At 34.7% G+C, this 19,088-nt stretch overlaps 1 protein-coding gene across 42 annotated transcripts in view; it reads left to right on the top strand.

The window, feature by feature from the left end:
* LOC135200192 (ankyrin-2-like) overlaps window positions 1-19,088 on the top strand; it is a 702,328-nt gene that overhangs the window by 472,978 nt on the left and 210,262 nt on the right. For 32 of the 42 annotated variants that reach the window (XM_064228610.1, XM_064228609.1, XM_064228607.1 and 29 more), the window contains 3 exons: window positions 998-1,121; window positions 3,758-4,204; window positions 6,329-6,397. In XM_064228610.1, coding sequence (XP_064084680.1) covers window positions 998-1,121; window positions 3,758-4,204; window positions 6,329-6,397 — 640 coding nt within the window. Of the gene's footprint in view, window positions 1-997; window positions 1,122-3,757; window positions 4,205-5,133; window positions 5,236-5,694; window positions 5,778-6,328; window positions 6,398-19,088 lie in introns of those variants that run through there. The other 10 variants (XM_064228604.1, XM_064228603.1, XM_064228626.1 and 7 more) reach the window with 6 other exon arrangements.

The following is a 19,088-nucleotide window of genomic DNA, read 5'->3' as shown; positions in this document are numbered from 1 at the left end:
CTATGGAAAAGTATGCCACATAAGGATAGTTTTGAGAAGGGATTGGGTGAGCAAGGCCATTGTGAGGAAGCTCTATGATAAAGATATACTAATGTCATAATCATGTTGAAGGAAATCCCTAACAAAACTCTATTCAGGATAAAAGGTACTAGTACTATATTGTTAAACTGGTGAATATGTTCTTGAAGAGAAGGATTAGTGATGGTCAGTGATATTGGTAAAGATATACTCTACCTTTGAAAGGTGATCTCAGAAGAAAAAAGAAAATCTATCAAAATCAAGAATGAATAGTGATATCAAACATTCCTTGCAGTTATATCTAAGCTATCATGTATAAATAAATTGGCTCTTGTGTCATTTGTGTTAAATGGACTTTTTTTTATATAGTATACTTAAGTATGTGTGAAGCTAATTATTATTTAGTCAAATGAGACCACAGATTCAAATTGAGCCTCTTGTAGTGCTTGCCCAAAGAATCTGTCCTTGAAAGGGGTGCTAATTGTCACAACATAAAGTTGAAGAAGCTGGATTGCTAAATAGGAAGAGACCAGGCAGAACAGAATAGATGAAAAGTGAAAAGCCAAAAGCAGCGCAGCTTGTGTGTGAGGAATGCAGCAGATACCCAATAGTACTACCTGATATGCAGTGTGACACACAAGGCATACTGTAAGTGGTAGCCCCCAAAAGGTTTGTGTGAGGAAAGTGGACAAATTTTATTGAAAAAAGTTGCTGATATTTGTTAAGGATACTAATTTTGGATATGATGCATTCCCATCAAAGTATCCATATAAAGAAACATGTCAGTGACAAATAAAAACTATCAGTTGAATATGATAGTACAGTATATTGAAAGTATTTTTTAGTTGTAGCCAAAATGTTAAGCTCTTGTATGTTATCTGTACAAAGTTTTGGGAACAGTACACTTAAATAAGCAGTAATGTGGTACGAGGAGTATATGGATTTTAATGTCAAACATTTCTCTATTTTGTCACATTAGCACCTCCTGTAGCACCAGCAGATCAGCTAAGCCCTCAGCATCAGAAAGAGCAGCAGTATGCCCAGTTTACAGCCTCTTATCCATCAGACAATGTGGATATTGCCAAGACTCCAATACTCGCTGGGTGAGTTGAATAAGAAACTGTATGTTTACCATTGTAATTTTAAGCTTATTGTAAGTAGATGATGGTGACTAGAATTAACAGGTGTAATATTCATACAGTACAGTATATTATGTTTGTGTACCAGGTACGGGTAAATAGTTAACCAGACAGCCTAATTAGTATATGTGGCTTTTCCTAACTAATTTTGGGTATATTACATATAATGGTTCAATTGAAAAAAGTATTCCCATCTAGTGCATATAGTACTGAAATTTCAAGTCATAGGGAAAACAAATTATGTGGTTCTGTGAACTTTTTAAAAAGGCTGTTTTTCTTTTCAGTAATTTTGTTACATCAATTAAAAAATATTTTCATGTACCACGCAGTAAAAGTATTTGCTGTATGTATAAACAATTAAAGAGAAAAACCATTATCATAATCAAAGGTTCAGACACTGTTGTCATGTCAAGAAGAGTGTCATGTGGTTTCTTAGTGTGCAATACACTAGCAGCAAGTGCTGCCACATTTGCGCATTAGAAAGAGTATTTTTCCAGGTAGTCTTTATAACTGTGATCAGGTCTTAATTTACCCTTAGTTTACTATAACAGTATTCCCACTTATAATGTAATTCCTAGAACTTTAAGGTTTTGTTAAATTTATTTTAGCTGTCACTTATATCAGGTCACCTTTATTCAAAATCTGAGTGTGTGTGCTCTTACATAGATAACCAGTTGTACCAGTACAGTGATTTGTTTAGGAATATTATTAAACTTGTGAGAAATCCAAAGATTTTCTCATAATTGTAAACTGCACAGAATATTTAAAATTTCTTTTTGATGAATTTGGCCAGAGATAACAAACTGCCCTATTGGAGTTCAAAAGATCGGAGTTAACATGTTTCCTTTCTGTAGTAGATGTACTTGGAATTTTCAGATAATGTTTGAATATATTGATGTTGCTTAAGAAATACTGTCATGCAATTAAAAAATGCCACATTTTCATGGATAGAATTATGACCTTAGTTGATTATTCTGTGTAATTACAAGTTAAGTGCTCAGCTTTAGAGTGATGGTTTTTCTCAACAAATCTAAAGTTAAAGTTTGTCTCACAACAAACCTGTCCCATTAATACAGCCTACATTTGTGTCTGAATTTCCTGAACACTGTATTTTGTTGTCTGACAGACAGAAGAAGAATGGTAGTATAACTCAATGTGTGCCACCAGGATCCACAGGTGCACAGCAGTCTTATTTTCTGGTTTTCATTTATCTTGCTACTCAAATACCCCAGCTCGCTCTTTTCACTGTTTTAAGCATTGACTGGCCAGTGTTGAGGAATTGGCTTGACAGCCTAAATATCATAGAATCAGTGAAGGGGATGTTTATGAAAACAATGATGGTGTAGTTTGGCTTCTTCCTTTATACTGTAGTACAAGACATATAGTAATTCTCCATGACTGTAGATTAAACTGGTAACTGAAAATCCCATAAGATTTTTTTCATGGGAAGTGCATGTGCTAACATTTGAAGGTTAGTATGTTTATCGGGGTTGAGTGCCTGACCAAAGACTCCATAAGCTAATTCACAAAGTTGCTATCATACTTCCAGTAGATTTAATGTAGTGAAGTGAACAAAGATTAAAAGGATGAGAAAAATTGGGAAATATAAAAGAATTGACACAGTTACCTGTAATGAACACAAGGATTCATGTAGTGCATTTGCAGTAGTATCTTTTCTTCTGTCTATCAAATAAAACTTGCAGTGCATGGGACATTTGAAGACCACAAATGTGGGCTGTATATGAGTGGTGGGTCTGTAATGAAAAAATTAACTTTCACAAAAAATTAAATTAATTTTATCCATGCCTTGATATATGTTCTCTTGTAAATTCAATTACTTGGGTTCATATTAGCTGTGAGTACTTAAATATTGCAGGATTAAGATACATTATTATATCAAGTGGATTCATCTTAAGATTAAACTAGCACAAATTTAATGGTAAATCAGTTAGTAGTATTTTTACTGCTTACTAACAAGACTGCAGGGTCATGCTCTTTTGCAGCTATTGTATGTATATTGATTTATGTGCACATGTTTTGTCTGCTTTGGCATAAATTAATTTATTGAAAGATGTTCACTTGATATGCTGTAAGCTTAACCATAAATTTAATGTAATTTGTAAGAGTTAAACTCACTTCATCCGTTATATTCATTGAGCTTTTTTTCATTCATAATATTACATTGTATATGTAACTTATCCCTGATTCAATATTATCTGAAGTTATGAAATACTGCAGTTTCATATGTCTGAATGTATGTACGTTAATGCTTTTTCAATGATGAAAAAAAAATCACTGTGACAGATCACGAGTAAGTTGAAATCGTTTACAGATTTTGATTTTGCAAGGATTCTGTTTGATTATGAGTAGTACTTTGCTGGTTAGCTATAGAGTAAAGTACTTCATTCAAAAATTAATTTGCTATACAATGGTTGTACCTCATAAGTTTACAGATTGACCTTTCATGAAATCCTGGAACTATGAGTGGTTTTGCTCATCTTTTTACTTAATTTTATTTAATTTTGAAGGACAATTTGTACAAATCTCAAATTAACATATAATTATTCTTTAAAATGCTTAATAAGTTTTGGGGTTGTTAGGCCGGAGTCGCTCAACACCACCCTCAACACAACTGTTGATTCTGCTGTGCTAGAGCCACAGATCTTCACCACTCAGCTGGCCTCTAAGTTATCTGCTCAAGTAAATCAAGGCCCACTTCAGCATGAAATGCAAGGTCAAGTTTCAAAAACTCAGGGTGCACCAGGCCAGGGTAAAGGTAGCAAGAGCACAACTGCTCAAGGTCCAACTTCACAGGTTGTAACTGCTGAAGTTACTAATGTGAAGGGGACAGCTCCTCAGATGAAAACTAAGAAGGACAGATCTGTCAAAGGTACAACTGCTGCTAGTACAGTTGTTGTTCAGGGCACAGCTGTTGAGGATGCAGCACCTCAAGTTATGACAGATCAAATCATTAGTGGCCAGATGACCTCTGATCAGGTCCCAGCAGAACCTGAAAAGGCAGTTGAGATGCTCGTTGGGTGGGAAGGGTATGTGAAGAAGTCATTTGTGTGTCTACCACTAGGAAAGGCTTTAAGTACTTTTCCATTTTAAATGATTAAGAAACATTGATTTCAGTGATGAGCTGTTTATCAGACATGACAAGTATGTTATATGGACCATAATATGAATATGTACAGTAATGTGATTTTCAAAATATATTAGCTGAAATGGTTCACATGGCAAAGGTACTGATAAAAGCCGTGTCTTAGGTAAATTATTATTCTGTAAAGCTTTCCTGATGGTATCTTTCAGATTTGATAAAAGTGTTATTTGCGTGGTTTGAGAACCCTTTATCCTCTCCACAAATCATAGTAACATTTATGCACTGCATTTAGTAGGATTTTTATTTTTATGTTTTTACAGTTTTTCATCCATTAACCAAATTTGAGTTGGATGAATATTTTCCCTTACTAGTAGTTACTACATAAATGTTTTGTTGAGAATTTAGTGCTTGCAGATGGTAGGTTTTGTGGTTTTCTTTTGCATTTAATAAGATTGAATATATTAGTATTTAAAAGATATATAGTCTTTATTCACAAAATTTCCCTTCTTGTGCCTATAAGTGCATGTCATGTTCTCAGGGATTAATTTATGCTGTAATACTTTTGTGATCAGCAAGATATATTTATTTTTCAATTTTTGGTTCATTATAAAGTATTGGCACTGCACTGATGGCAATGGTTGGTTTTGTGTTTGTAGGAATTGAATGCACCTATGCTATAACTGTTTTGTCTGGTTGCTCACATTTATTCTAAAGATAGACAGTTTTTCTATTAATATCTAGCTTTTTCCTTAAGAAATATGTACATGATTTGGTTTGAGGAGTAATAAATACTTAATTATTTATGTTAGTAAAATGAAGGTGTAGGCCCCATCCACATCAAATATACAGAAGTTTTGTCTTTGATTGTACCAGCTACAAGAGTTATCAAAGCCTCGGAAGTGGCAATCGTTCATCTGTATACTCATTTCTCACCGACTCTCAAACACCGGAGAATGGTTGGCCTTACTTTCGAAGGTAATCAGGACAAATTAAATTAAAATGAGTATTGGCCACATGCTTCCATATTGTGGGAATAATGCTGTTGCAGGGAAGATCTGTTTGTCCAAAATAGTGCTATGTGTAGGGAACTTTTTAGCTTAAAATATAAATGTTCCTCCTTTTTAAGAAACTAAATAACTAACATTATTCATGCTGTAAACATTCTACTTATGGTAAATATTCTTTGCTTAGGGTAGCTTTAATTTGTAGAGCCCTTACAAATTAGCATAATATGCAAATGCTTCAAACTTTTGTTCTTTTCCATTTCTTATTTAAAGATGCAAAATAAATAAGGGGTACTCTTTTATTAATCAGAATATGGTAAAGAAAAAGGGCCACTTGTGGAGCCAGACTCTGAGATCATGTATGAAAATGTGTCTGCCAGCTGCTAAAAATAGATTCAGAGACACACAGTAACTGAAAGTGTCCCCAGCTGGCTCAGTTTTGGCTAGGTATTGTGGTGGGCTTCATCTACACTTATTCTCTCTATCTTCACACATCACAATGGTTGAACATAAGTAATGACTTTTTTTTTTTTTTTAGTACTGTACCTGGTTTTTTGTTTGAATAGCTAATTTACTTTCCCTTGAATGTGATTGCTGCCTGATTGTTTGAATATTTTTATTGGTGTTTTTCCATCAGGTGGTTGTAAGAGTTATTTTTTAAAGTAAGTCATTTATAAACATAATTTTTTTTACAATACAAGTATTCGCATTTAATCTGTAGACTGTGTTTTCTGTTAGGCTCTGCCTCATTAATAAGATATAAAGCAATTCTTTTTGTATTTGCTTTTGTGTTGTTATTATAACCCATCTTTTTTTTAAGTACTTGTGAAATGTTTTTTATTGTTTTGGCTTAGTTTGCAAATGTCTAAGTTCGCCTTGTGTGTGCACCACAACGGAAGAAGAATATTATTCTAAGTTAACAATGTTTGAATGCCCACTCTTGCACCAGTTCTTAGATAGCAGTATAGTTCCTGTAAAGGAATCTTAACTGTGAGGTCTGAGTGCCAGTTTGCTATTCAACTTTGTTAATTCTAAGCCTATTTGCCTTGTCCCTGGGGTTGCAGAGTGAGCCTGAACAGCCTTGCGTCCTGTCTATCGGCTGGGACCAACACCTCGGGCATGTGGCGCGACAGGTTGGCACGCTCACGTCATGCATCCTTGTCTCCATTGTTTTATAGCAAAAATAAAAAAGCCATCCTAAAGTTTGTTGCAAAATTTTATAAACCACTGATTTCAATCCTGTGGGTGGAAATATAACATATTTTATGCTTTTTTAAAGAAAATACTAAAATAAAAGTTCATAATTTAAGCATCAGATTTATATATCATAGCAACAAGCTTTACAGTTGGCTTTGTATAGATGGTTAGTTATTTCTTATTAGATGTCTCATCATCTGCCTGTCTGTATCTGCCCATCCCTGATGACATTGTGCATGACAAGGGGTCTGGCATTGTTCCAACAGCCATAGCCAGAATTGGCAAACCTTTTGACATGTGCCGTGACATTTCCTGTGGATAAGAAGTGATGCAATTTCTGTTTTTATCATGAACATGTAATTGCTATATTGACAACTTAATTATCGGGTTTTTGGTTCTTTTTTTTTTTAGTTTAATGTTCAACTTAATGCATCATTTTTTGTTCAAATGACCTCAAGAAGTTTATAGTAATGTTTAGGGAAGGCGCAGTTTAAGTAACAGACTTGTAGGTGAAGTATCTGTTTTACTGTAGCATTTTTTCAACCCTTGACAGAATGCTGGACTTGGGTAATATGTGCCTCTGGAAGTTATAAGAAATCCTTGTTGTGAATGGCATTGGTAAGAGTTTCATGTCTGTAATCAGTATTCACCTTGAAAATGACATTTTCAAAGAGAATGAAATTTTGAAATTTAATATCTTAACATATTTGTCACAGACTGTTATAAAGTTGCAGTTGCCATATGTTTATGCTTTGAGAATATTATTATTATTATTATTATTATTATTATTATTATTATTATTATTATTATTATTATTATTATTATTATTATTATTATTATTATTATTATTATTATTATTATTATTATTTAGTTTAACCAAATTACTTAATATTTACTGAGCATCAAGAAGATTTTCCTGAATTATCTTGTTACTGTATTATTTTTCCTGAAAAACTGTGTGTGGAACTTGCACAGTCAGTTTAGTTATTTTATTGGTTGATAAAGTATTTTTAGCCAAACTACAGCTTATGTCAAGGGTTGGAAAACATTTTGAAAGTTTCTTAGAGTTAAAGCATGTCTTGTTTGCAGTTGGCATGTCTCAGCTAGACCAGTATCAAGAGACTGAATGCTGGGGGTCAAAAATTATTTTTTCTGTTTTTCCTTACTTTGCTGAGAGCAATGCTACTAGAAGTTATCTTCATTATTCTGCTCATTTTTTATTGATCAACACATTTTTTTACCTAATGACTAATAAGACTAAACTTTGTTTAGTAAGTTTACTGTTTGAGGAACAATAGTACCAAGACAAGAACTCGACATATTTTACAATATTTCTAACAACAACACTTACACTCTTCATTAAAAAGAAACACAGTCTGTATAAAATAAATGAAACCTAAATGTATTTTAATCACTGTTTGAAGTTTGAACTTCCAATGGAATATGTTATGTATGCAAGAAACATTTTAAAAGGGAAATTTTGCTTTGGCCACCTACTTATGCTATGTTAGCTAATCTTTCATTTTAAGTTTAATTACAATTTGGTAGCAGTTTCTGCTATACTTTCTAAATTCTTATGGTTAATTGTATGTTCATTATCACAATATTCTATTCTGTACTCAGTAACATAACTCTTTTGAAAGATGAATGATAGCCATATTGATTTAACAATTTTGCCTTTTTGTAGAATCCAGCAATTTATTTGTTGTGGGTTGCTCAGTCATTGGTATAACTGGGCAGTTTAACAAGACCACTGAGTCTTTTATAGACTCTCAGAAGTCTCATACAAAAAGTATTTATACGTGATTGAATTCAGTTGGGCCTTAATGGACACTGCAAAAAACTTAGTACTGTACTATATTTAGTATGCTAAGCAAAGGATACTATTGTAAACTACACCCAAGTAGTTAGGTGCTATTGTCACTCTTTTTCTGGACTTTTTATGAGAGTGAACATATTCTCACATACAGATGTGTGCGGCCAAAATTACATGTTAAGAAAATATAAAGAACCATAGTTGGATTTGAGATGTTAGAAGAGTTGTCAAAACAAGGATATCTAATGTGAAGAAATGAGTTTATAATATAGGAAGAAAAATTTTAGTAGTCCAGAAGAAATATTTTTCATTGACAAGAACCATGTATTGAATTTTGTATCATTTAAAATGGTCTTGTGTAAGCATAAGACTGCTTTCTTATATATTGAGAATATGGTCCTCCAGGGCTACAAAAGACAGACGAACCAATCTCAAAGAATTCTCTCTAGTTGGGCTCGCCCAGAATAGTGCATATTGGCGCAATGATAGAATGTAAAGAACTTGAGACAAGCACACTCTCTCTTTGTATACAATGACTGCCTAGGTTCTTCCTTCATCCTTCACATACCGATGTAGCAACAGCACATATGTCGGTCATTTTCCTCATAACTTGCACCAGGTCTGTGCATCTCAATCCCATGCCTTTTTATCATGGAAAGTAGATGAGTTTGAGGACTCACAGCAGTTACCAAAAGTAGGTTTTCCTAAGTCAAAACCTGTTTTTTGATAGTGAAGCTGCTGTTCTTCCTCAAAGGACTATACAAAAAAAAATTACAAGTGACAAAATGGCTTGGCTCCTAACAAATTAATCCAAACAACCATGATAAAATTTCAATCCAAGACGTAGTCACAAGTTATTAACCATATTCTTTATTCTAGATACTTATTAGGGTTTGGCAACAGAGAACAAGAAACTACACATGAACCTATATATGTATATGTATTAAGACTTGTAGATCAAAGGTGACTTACCAAAATATGCTTGGTTTGGCTACGGGATTATTGCACCTTTCCTGGTAATATCTCAGTATGACCACCACATCAAGAAGTCCCCTGAATTTCTGTTGAAGCACCTAAGGGGCCAGAACTTACTATACCACCTACTGATACACAGTGTAGTCAAATTTGCTCAAGCTCATGGCAGTAGTGTTTCAGGAATATTGCCTCTGATGACCACCCTGTACACTTGGAGACTTTTTCAAAAAAAACGTTTCTGAAGAAAGCCAATGACATACTTAACTTGTAGACATCATGGGACTTAGTAAAGCAGTGAGGGTATGCCTTTTTCATCAATGACGCTAAAATAATTCTCCGCTTATGTAGAGAGATTGGTTTGTTTGTGCCAGGTTGTAGAAAATGGAGACCATCTGCAATATTTTCTGTGACATCTAGGTAAACCATGAGTGCTTGAACTGGTCATAATGTTTTATCCAAAATAATGAGTTCCCCTTTTAGAATAGGAGATTTTCTCTTTAAAGGGTTCTCATTCTTGGCCAGAAATGATGGCCCAGAAGACAATGATAAATGCCGGAGAGAATATGAGTGATGTAACGTTTTCCCTGTCTAAAATAGCCCATCTTGTTAATCCAAGTTCCTGATGCCAAAGCAGTCAAGAAGATGCCTTGTGGAGCATATGAGTTGTTGTTGTATTGGGTCCATGAATAGAGGGGATGACAGGAGTCTGAGAACCTTAATCAGGAGCCAGGTAATGGGAATCCTTGCAGAAGCCGATCTTTGCAGTGCAAAAGACTGAAGAAGGAAGATAAAAATTGTTATTAGAATCAATTCTAAACTTATAAAGCAAGGGTTCTAACAGTGCTGCCTTCTAATCAATTCTAAACTTATAAAGCAAGGGTTCTAACAGTGCTGCCTTCTATGCTATGATTGTTGTAATAACAGGGCACTTGTCCCAAAAAAGATATATAAGGAAATGTATAATTGTTTCAATAGAGATTTCAACTGGGTTCTCAACATGGAGATCTAACCACACTTCCATATGGGCAGATACCATCAGATAGATGAAGTCCATAGTTTTTACACTAGGTACATGAAGGTCTCGGCTCAGAATAGAGGATATGTAGATGACTTTCCCTCCTAGTGTCTGGCTTAGAACAGCAGATAGCAATAAATCTATTCTTCCTTTATTGAAGCAAAAAGAACCAATGACTGTTCAGCCGATTTGGGGCTACTAAGTAAGTGGTTCCAGGAAGTTAATTTTCTCAAAACCTTTAAAATCTGAGACAATGGAGGAAAGGTAAATCGTCTTCCATTTGTTCCAGTCATGTAGGAATGCATTATGCTTGCTATTGCATGATTGTCCAGGTTTGGCGAGACAACACTTGGACTTGATGGCTCTCACATGTGACAAACAGGTCCATTTCCAAATGTAGAGGTATGTTAGCCATTATTACATTGAGAGACTGCTTGAGAAGAATTGCAGACAAGTACCACTTCCTTGCTTGAGCCATTTATAGGATATATAGCATTATGGATTGAGGGGGCTGAGCATGATCCCCCAACCCCATGATGCAAGACATCGCAGCCATATTGTCTAGAACCAACAATGTAGTGGTCCTTTTTGGAGGTTTCAATTTTCTGATGGACAGAAAGACAGCCATCAGCTCTAGGAAATTGATACTATGACACTTAACTTTCTGCCACCAGATAACCCTCCCAATGGCTTCCCCTACTAGTCAAGGAGGCATCGTGTGTATTATTACTCATAAGGGCAGTGGAGTCAGGCCAATGTGTTTGCCCAGAGACCGATTCCAGGTCCACAGATGGATTATCTTCCCAACTCTCTGGCTCCTCGGGTGAAGGCGCCCATGAAGCTTTTTTCTTGTATTTGAGAGCTAGACCTTGTTTATATCCTTCAGTTGCAATCTGAGGATTAGAGCAACCACAGATGTAAACTGTAACAGACCCAGCATTTGCTCCAGCCATCTTATGGAAAGACTGGGCTGTGCAAGGAACCTTTTCAGGTCCTTCCTTATTCTGGTTTGAGTACTGGTGGGAAGAAACAGCTGGGCAAGAAGAGTGTCCCAAGGAAGTCTCAGCCACAGCAAAAATATGCTGGTCGTAAGGCAGAATTTGTTCCCATTTATTAGAAAACCTTTAGACTGGAGTCTGTTGACTAACACTATCAGGTTTTGTAAGCACACTTCTCTGTGCCTCCCCAGATTAGCCTATCATCTAGGTAGGCTACCAGTTGAATTCCTTCTTTCCTGAGTTCATGGACAGCTATTGGCTAGTTCATGGACATCTATTGCTGAGTTCATGGACAGCTATTACTGAGTTTATGGACAGCTATTGCTGAGTTCATGGACAACTATTGCTAATTTTTAAAAAATTCTTGGGAAAGGCATGACTTTGAATCTGTACATATCCTTCCCTATCCAAACCTTAGAAAGGGGTGGAAGGGAACAGCAACTGGGACATGCCAGTATGCATCTTTCATATCTGTAGATATGCTGCAGTTCTGGAAACTACCAAACAATGTGTTTGTTCAAACCTGACAGACCAAGAATTCACCTTTCATTCAGAGGAATCCTTCTTGGAGATGTAGAAGGGACATTCTTGGTGTCAAATAAGCTCAGCTTTCTTTATGGCTTTCTTTTAACCCTCAGTCCTGGCTAAATATAAGGATGGCCAATTAAAAAAAAAAGTCATCAGAGGAAGACATGCATATGCACATGGTATAAGAACAAATAAAAAAAATTGATTGCTGGGTAGCACGTCCAAAGGGAGTTTTTTCTCTCAAGAGAAGGACCTTTGTTGCCCATTCCTTTGTAGAATTATAGATATTGGCAGGGCAGAGACAAATGGCTTTAATTTTGCCATTAACTCTTGCTTCCCAGTTACCACAAAATTCTGAAATCTATTTTCACAAGACCTTCAAATGTAAAGTGACAGAAAGCTGGGTCTAGCCAGAGATGGTATTGGTTCTCTAATATTGTTGTGTTCTATTTTCCATTAAACTGGAAAATTGTTTCTGTACTGAAGGAGCAGCCAAACTCCGTTCAGTATTAAGAAAAGCTGCTCTGTCTCAAAATTCTGTCTTCAACTTCAATCATAGCTTTTTTTTTCATTAATAAGGTATTTTCCATCTGGTACAGGGATACACATTGAGAAAGTCAGGCCAAGGCTTATCAATATCATCAGAGGTGGATATTGGTACCTGTACTACATTTTGATTCAAAGTTTTATAGTTTGAACTAACCATATTCTTGATACCAATCAGCTCTTTGAGTTGGTAAGCTGTCTCTTAATACCTCTTCTGATTTCAGCAATGATGTATACACCATATTCAAATTCTTTTTGGTGGTTGGAATTTTTATTATCCTGTTCCCATGACCTAAGTGTTTGGTGAGAACCCAGTCTCTGCCTTGACAGACTGTGCAGCCTCTCTATTCTCTCATTTAAAAGCTGAGAAAGTTTTACACATTACATCTAATTTAGTATCCAAGACTGACCTAATTTCCTCTTAGGGATCATGGATAGCATCTCTGATATACTGATGCTCAGTAACAAGGATATCTTTGACACTGCTTATAATTTTGTCGTGGAATTCTGAAAGTACTACAAGCAGAATTTCCCTATCAGGGGTGCCTGCATGAACTGATTGTACCAAAGCAGTTGTATTGCTACTGCCTGGCAGGATAAAAGTCCTGGATAAATCCCTATACTACAGGCAGTCCCAGGTTAACAGCAAGGGTTCTGTTCCTGGCCAAGCACAGCTAACTGAAAATTAACAATAATAGCAGAAATAGCCTGCTTAACGACGCCATTAACCAGAGATCAGCACTGAAAATCCAGTTAAAAGCATTGCTTGACAAACACTGTAAAAGTGGATTGCCATTAAACAATGCCACCAGTAAGCAGAGACTGTCTGTACCCCCTAGAAGACACAAGACACTTTACACGGGGTTGGGGGGACCCTATCAGAATCCCCTTCAGGATCTGACTGCTGCGTGGGAAAGGGAAGATTTGCTTCTGAAGTATACCTCTAGTGTAAAGCAGAAGACCATGTCCTTGGACCTTACGGATGCACAAAAGCAGTTTCAGTGGCTATGTCTGCTTCCTATCTGACATTAGTGATAGTATCCCTCCCAAGGAAGGAGTTCATCTCCATCAGAGGAGTCAGTGACAGAGGTTTTAGAAACCAATGCTTTTGAGTATTTGCCCAAACATGGATTCTGCTCAGAGAGGGAAGGAAACACTGCCAGAGTTCTGCCGGAAAGATGTAGTCTCCTCCTTCCATACCTCCACTGAAACCTATGACTCATAGAGATTGCTTATAGAGACCTCTTTCACCATTTAAGCTTTCTGCCAGGAGCATGTTACATATTTCACGCTTGTCTGATCAACCAAATTTTCCTTTATACCTACAAGGGCTTTTTTCATAGCAAGTGTATGAGCCATACCCATGGGCAAAAAGCAGAACAAGCAATATGCTGCAGCACACGTAATCTGTGAGTCCTGCATAATAGCAGCCAGGAACAAGTGCATTAGAAACTACCTAGTGTTAACAACTGTATAGGCACCACACACAACATAAAACAGGCTGACATGGTCACAAGTATGTAACTATAGTATAATATTAGGTATCATAATCATTGGGTCATATCCATAAGACAGTACTACTATTAAGATAACAATTCATAATTACTACCATTACTTTACTGTAAAAGTATTTTCTCGGTACTACTATTAAGATAACAATTCATAATTACTACCATTACTTTACTGTAAAAGTATTTTCTCGAAAATGTTATTCAACTCAGTTATTATAGGCTGCAGGCTACATTAGATGGTACATAATTAAAGTGTAAGTTATTGGAATTATTGTACCAAATTTTATATTAACTAGATATATTTAAGATTTTAATTCACCTGCCAAAGTAGACTATTACAAAAATGTAAATTAATATTCCTGTAGGAAAAAGCAAGCGTCATGAGAATTTTCTGGATATAACGGCACTAACGTCAGAGTAATATCTGTTACAAGTGGCTCTATAAAATGAATTTTTGTTCACACTTAATAAAAATCCATTTCGTTTATAAATAAAAAGCCAGCTTTTACTAAATGCCAAGACTTGAAGTTTATCATGGCTACCTTTTGTAAATGAGAAATGAGACTACCTTGATTCCTGTGCTTGGGTAGCCTGAAATTATCTGCTGATGTTAAAAAGTCATTAAATAATGATTTTCCATAACCACAATGTGTAATATTATTACCTTGTTAAATATCCCTCTATTAAACAGGAAACAAAAACAAAAAAGCACAGCACTGTACAGTAGCCTAGTGAACCATTCCTAACTTCTCACCTTGTGGGAGATCCACAGGCTCCCATCTTTAACAAATATAAACTTACCAGTTAAATATTTTAAAGATCTAAAACTTTTCTCTGTGTCTTAAAATTTGCACTTATCTTGTTTCTGAGTTTAGTTCTTCTATAGTGACTGAAATAAGAGTTTGGGGCAAATAATCAGGGAACGAAGCTGCAGAGGTTGTTCACTTGGCAGAGACCAAAAAATATCAGGGAAAATGCCAACATACATGCTGGTGCCACATTGGTGTGTAAAGGATAAAGTAAAATCTTAGGCAGTTGTAGACAAAGAGATGAGGCCTTTTGTCTTGAATCCTTTATATTCTAACATTGTGCCAACATGCTATATTGAAGAGAATTCTTTGAGATTGGTTGGGGTGTGCGGTCTGTTATGGATCACTGGGGGCGACCATGAGAGTAACTCCTTTGAGGACAAACAGTGGCTATGCCACTGAAGTTGATTGGTAACTTCTGCTGGTTATTTGCCTATGGTGTTTGCGTATACAGAATACATATATATATATTATTATATATATAATAATATATATTATATATATTATATCCATGGTATTATAATATCTATATATTATAATATATGATATATATATATATATAAAATAATAGTTTATTATATATATATTATTATAAAACAGCCACAAAGGAGTGAAACAATGAAATGCTAAGTACCATGTCTTGGTAATATGTGTAGTAAAACTAAATGCAAATAAGTAAACAAGTTACAAAGTGATTTTGTGGGTTTCTTTTTCAATGATGAATATACTTAGCATCTCATTGCTTCTCTCTTCTTCATGGCTGTAAATTTGTATAATCATTACATTTTTCAATTAAAATCAAACATATTAGATATGTTATGGCTCCATAACTCTATTATTGGCACCTCATGGCTCCTATAACGAAAATTCGGCCTGTTATGGCACCATAAATCGCCTATTTTATGGCGCTAGAGTAGTGCTATAAAACCCGATTGCCATTAACCGAAACCGCCAATAACTGGGGACCGAATATATAGAACTACTATATAATACTATATATATATATATATCCTATATCTATATATATATATAATATATATATATATGATATAGATATATATATAATATATACCATTTAATATTACATAATATATATATATAATAAATATATATATTATATATATAATAAATATATGTATGTAGTATGTATGTATGTATGTATGTATATCTCATTGTTTCACTCTCCTTCGTGGCTGTAACTCTCTTTGCATAATCATGTTTACCATTTCGTGATTGAAAGGAAAACATATTAAACACACACACACACACAAATATATACAGGCATTCCCCCAGTTATTGACAGACTCTGTTGATGGCGATCTGGTTTTATGGTGTTTGTCTAGTGCCTTAAAATCGGCAATTTATGGTACCATAACTGGCCAGATTTCGGTTATCAACGCCATAATGGGCCAAGTTTCAGTTATCGGCGCCATAAGGTACCGATTATAGAGTTATGGCGCCATAGCATACCTAATAGGGGTACCATTAACCAAAATTCGGCACCATAAGTGCCATAAATTGCCGAGAATCGGTTAATGACGGTTTTCACTTCTCAGCAACCCGCTGAAAATGGAACCCTTTCTGATAACTGTGTACTGCCTGTTTGTGTGTGTGTGTATATATATATATATATATATATATATATATATATATATATATATATATATATATATATATATATATATATATATATATGTATATATATATATATAGTATATATATATATATATATATATATATATATATATATATATATATATATATATATATATATATATATATATATGAATAATTATCATCGAACCGTGATCCATTTATATATCAATTCAAGCTACAAATGTCCTTTAATATCTAAATTCACTTTACCTCCCAAATGATATATTTTCATATATGTACCGAAGGGGAATTTTTAAGTTGATAACAATTTCGTCCCCCCATGGGATCGAACCACCGTCCAGGTGGACGGGGACGAAATCAGGACAGTCAGTGACGCTATCCAATCAGCTGATTGGATAGCGTCACTGACTGTCCTGATTTCGTCCCCGTCCACCTGGACGGTGGTTCGATCCCATGGGGGGACGAAATTGTTATCAACTTAAAAATTCCCCTTCGGTACATATATGAAAATATATCATTTGGGAGGTAAAGTGAATTTAGATATTAAAGGACATTTGTAGCTTGAATTGATATATATATATATATATATATATATATATATATATGTATGTATATATATATATGTATGTGTATATATATATATATATATATATATATATATATATATATATATATATATATATATATAGTATATATATATATGAATGATATATATATAATATATATATATATATATATATATATATATATATATATATATATATATATATATATATATATATATAATTTATACATATACATAGTACGGTCCCCATATATGTGAGACTTTGGTCAATCCATGGCCGCAGAACTGGGAAATCACAGATTTTGATACACATACCTTATGGGAATAATTTCATTAGGGCCAAGGCAAACGGAAACTTAACCAGTCAGACTTTTTTTACTACCCATTTTCAACTTTCTATGTACTATACTGTATTTTTTTAAATATGAAATTGTTCTTATGGATAGACAAAACATTAAAGAGGTTTTAAAGTTTTAATAACTTGAAAAGGTTTAAAATTAGTACACCCAGTATGGTGAAAACTTCTACACGCAAACACTGTCACCATTGGGTGCAAGTGTACTGTATGATACAGTCATTTCCTGCTGTAAAAATCTTCAAAAAACCTTTTTGGGTGCAATTTCCTCTACCCATCCTCTGCCAAAATACCTTCAAACTCCTCTATCTCATTCTCCATGAAGATTTTCTCTGCAAAAGGAAGGTTTGGTGAACCATTTGAGGTTTCGGGGTCCGCCAGATCATTCGTGCCTTCACTCCTGATAGGTCTAACAAACTTGGCTATGAGCGCCTGTCTTAGTTGGCTATGAGTGCTGCCTGTCTTAGTTTGTTCTTTCTGGATGTGAAGATTTGAATGAAATCTAATTTTATATCTTGTGTGATGCAACCCCCTAAACATTAGCTCCAAAATTAGGTTTCAAAAGTCGCATGATATATGTGAGTATAAATGGTATTTGTTTGGTTGGCACTCTGAACCATCTCAGCCTTCCTAACCTCGCAAATCAGACCCCCCTCCCCCCAAATACTTAAAGACAATTAGTTCACAATCACAACAAGACATATTCAAGTCTTATTTCCACCTAAAAACACATATAAGAAAAAATTCCCTTGTCTCATATAATTCAAGTATGTACAGTGGTCCCCCCCGTATTCGTGGGGGATGCGTACCAGACACACACACACACACCCCCACGTGAATAGTTAGAACCCGCGAATAGTTGGAACCCCTATGAAAATGCTTAAAACCTCCTATTTTGTTAGTTAAAACTCAAGAAAAACCCACTAAAAATTTTTATACCTGGTTTTTTTAATAGTTTTATCACGAAAAGTGCATTTTATGATGAAACTGATAAAAAAGTAGGCATTTGTGGATATTTCTCATAGAAAAATACCGCAAATAGGCGAATTTTCTTATAATAATGTGGGGAAACGTTCCAGAGAGAAATCCATGAATGTGTGAGTTTGCAAATCCGGAGAATGCGAATACGTGGGGTCCGCTGTATCTAGATAATCATTTATGCCAACTAGAGGCAAGAAAATTTGCTCAGAATTGCGTTAAATATGGCGAAACAATCTCTGATTCGCCATCAGCTGATTTCCAAACCAAAACATTGACTGCTATGTTAGTAGTATATTTTATAATACCATGATATGAGAAAACATACGATATTATTGGATACAGTGAGTAATGTATAACTTTTTAAAAGATTTATGGAAAAGATGCATATTTACTTTTTCTTCTTAGGCAATCTTTGCATATCTTAATTTTCGTCACTACGTAGCAGTGGCATCTCAAGCTTGTACGGTTGTACCTCAATTTTTTGCTCGTGTAACAAAGCAAAAAATCGACCGAGTTGTAAAGTTATATTTTATACTTCTACCCCATGGAAAACGCAAACAAATTGCAGTGTTGCATAATTGAATTTATACGCGAGCTTTGTCTTTTAGAATCAATTAATGCAACAATTGTAAATTAATTTGTTATAAAAACGTGATTCAATGATATAAATTCAAATTTTATTATTCGGGCGCGACTGAACAACATATTCCCTTCATCACGTGAAGTGCTGTTACAAAGACTTCAAATGATCATGCATACTGCCACTGTATCATATGTACAAAAAAAAATACCTTGTAATACATTTTTCATACACATTTTAAATATAAAAGCATGAAAACTTATAAAAAGCTGAAGTTTTATTAACAAAATGAGTTATAATTAGCTCCCAAATTAATCAAATATAACCATGT

The sequence above is a fragment of the Macrobrachium nipponense genome, chromosome 26 (assembly GCF_015104395.2).
Source record: "Macrobrachium nipponense isolate FS-2020 chromosome 26, ASM1510439v2, whole genome shotgun sequence".
NCBI lineage: Eukaryota > Metazoa > Arthropoda > Malacostraca > Decapoda > Palaemonidae > Macrobrachium > Macrobrachium nipponense.
Note: the sequence above shows the minus strand (reverse complement) of the source record. Positions and strands in the feature narration are given on the sequence as shown.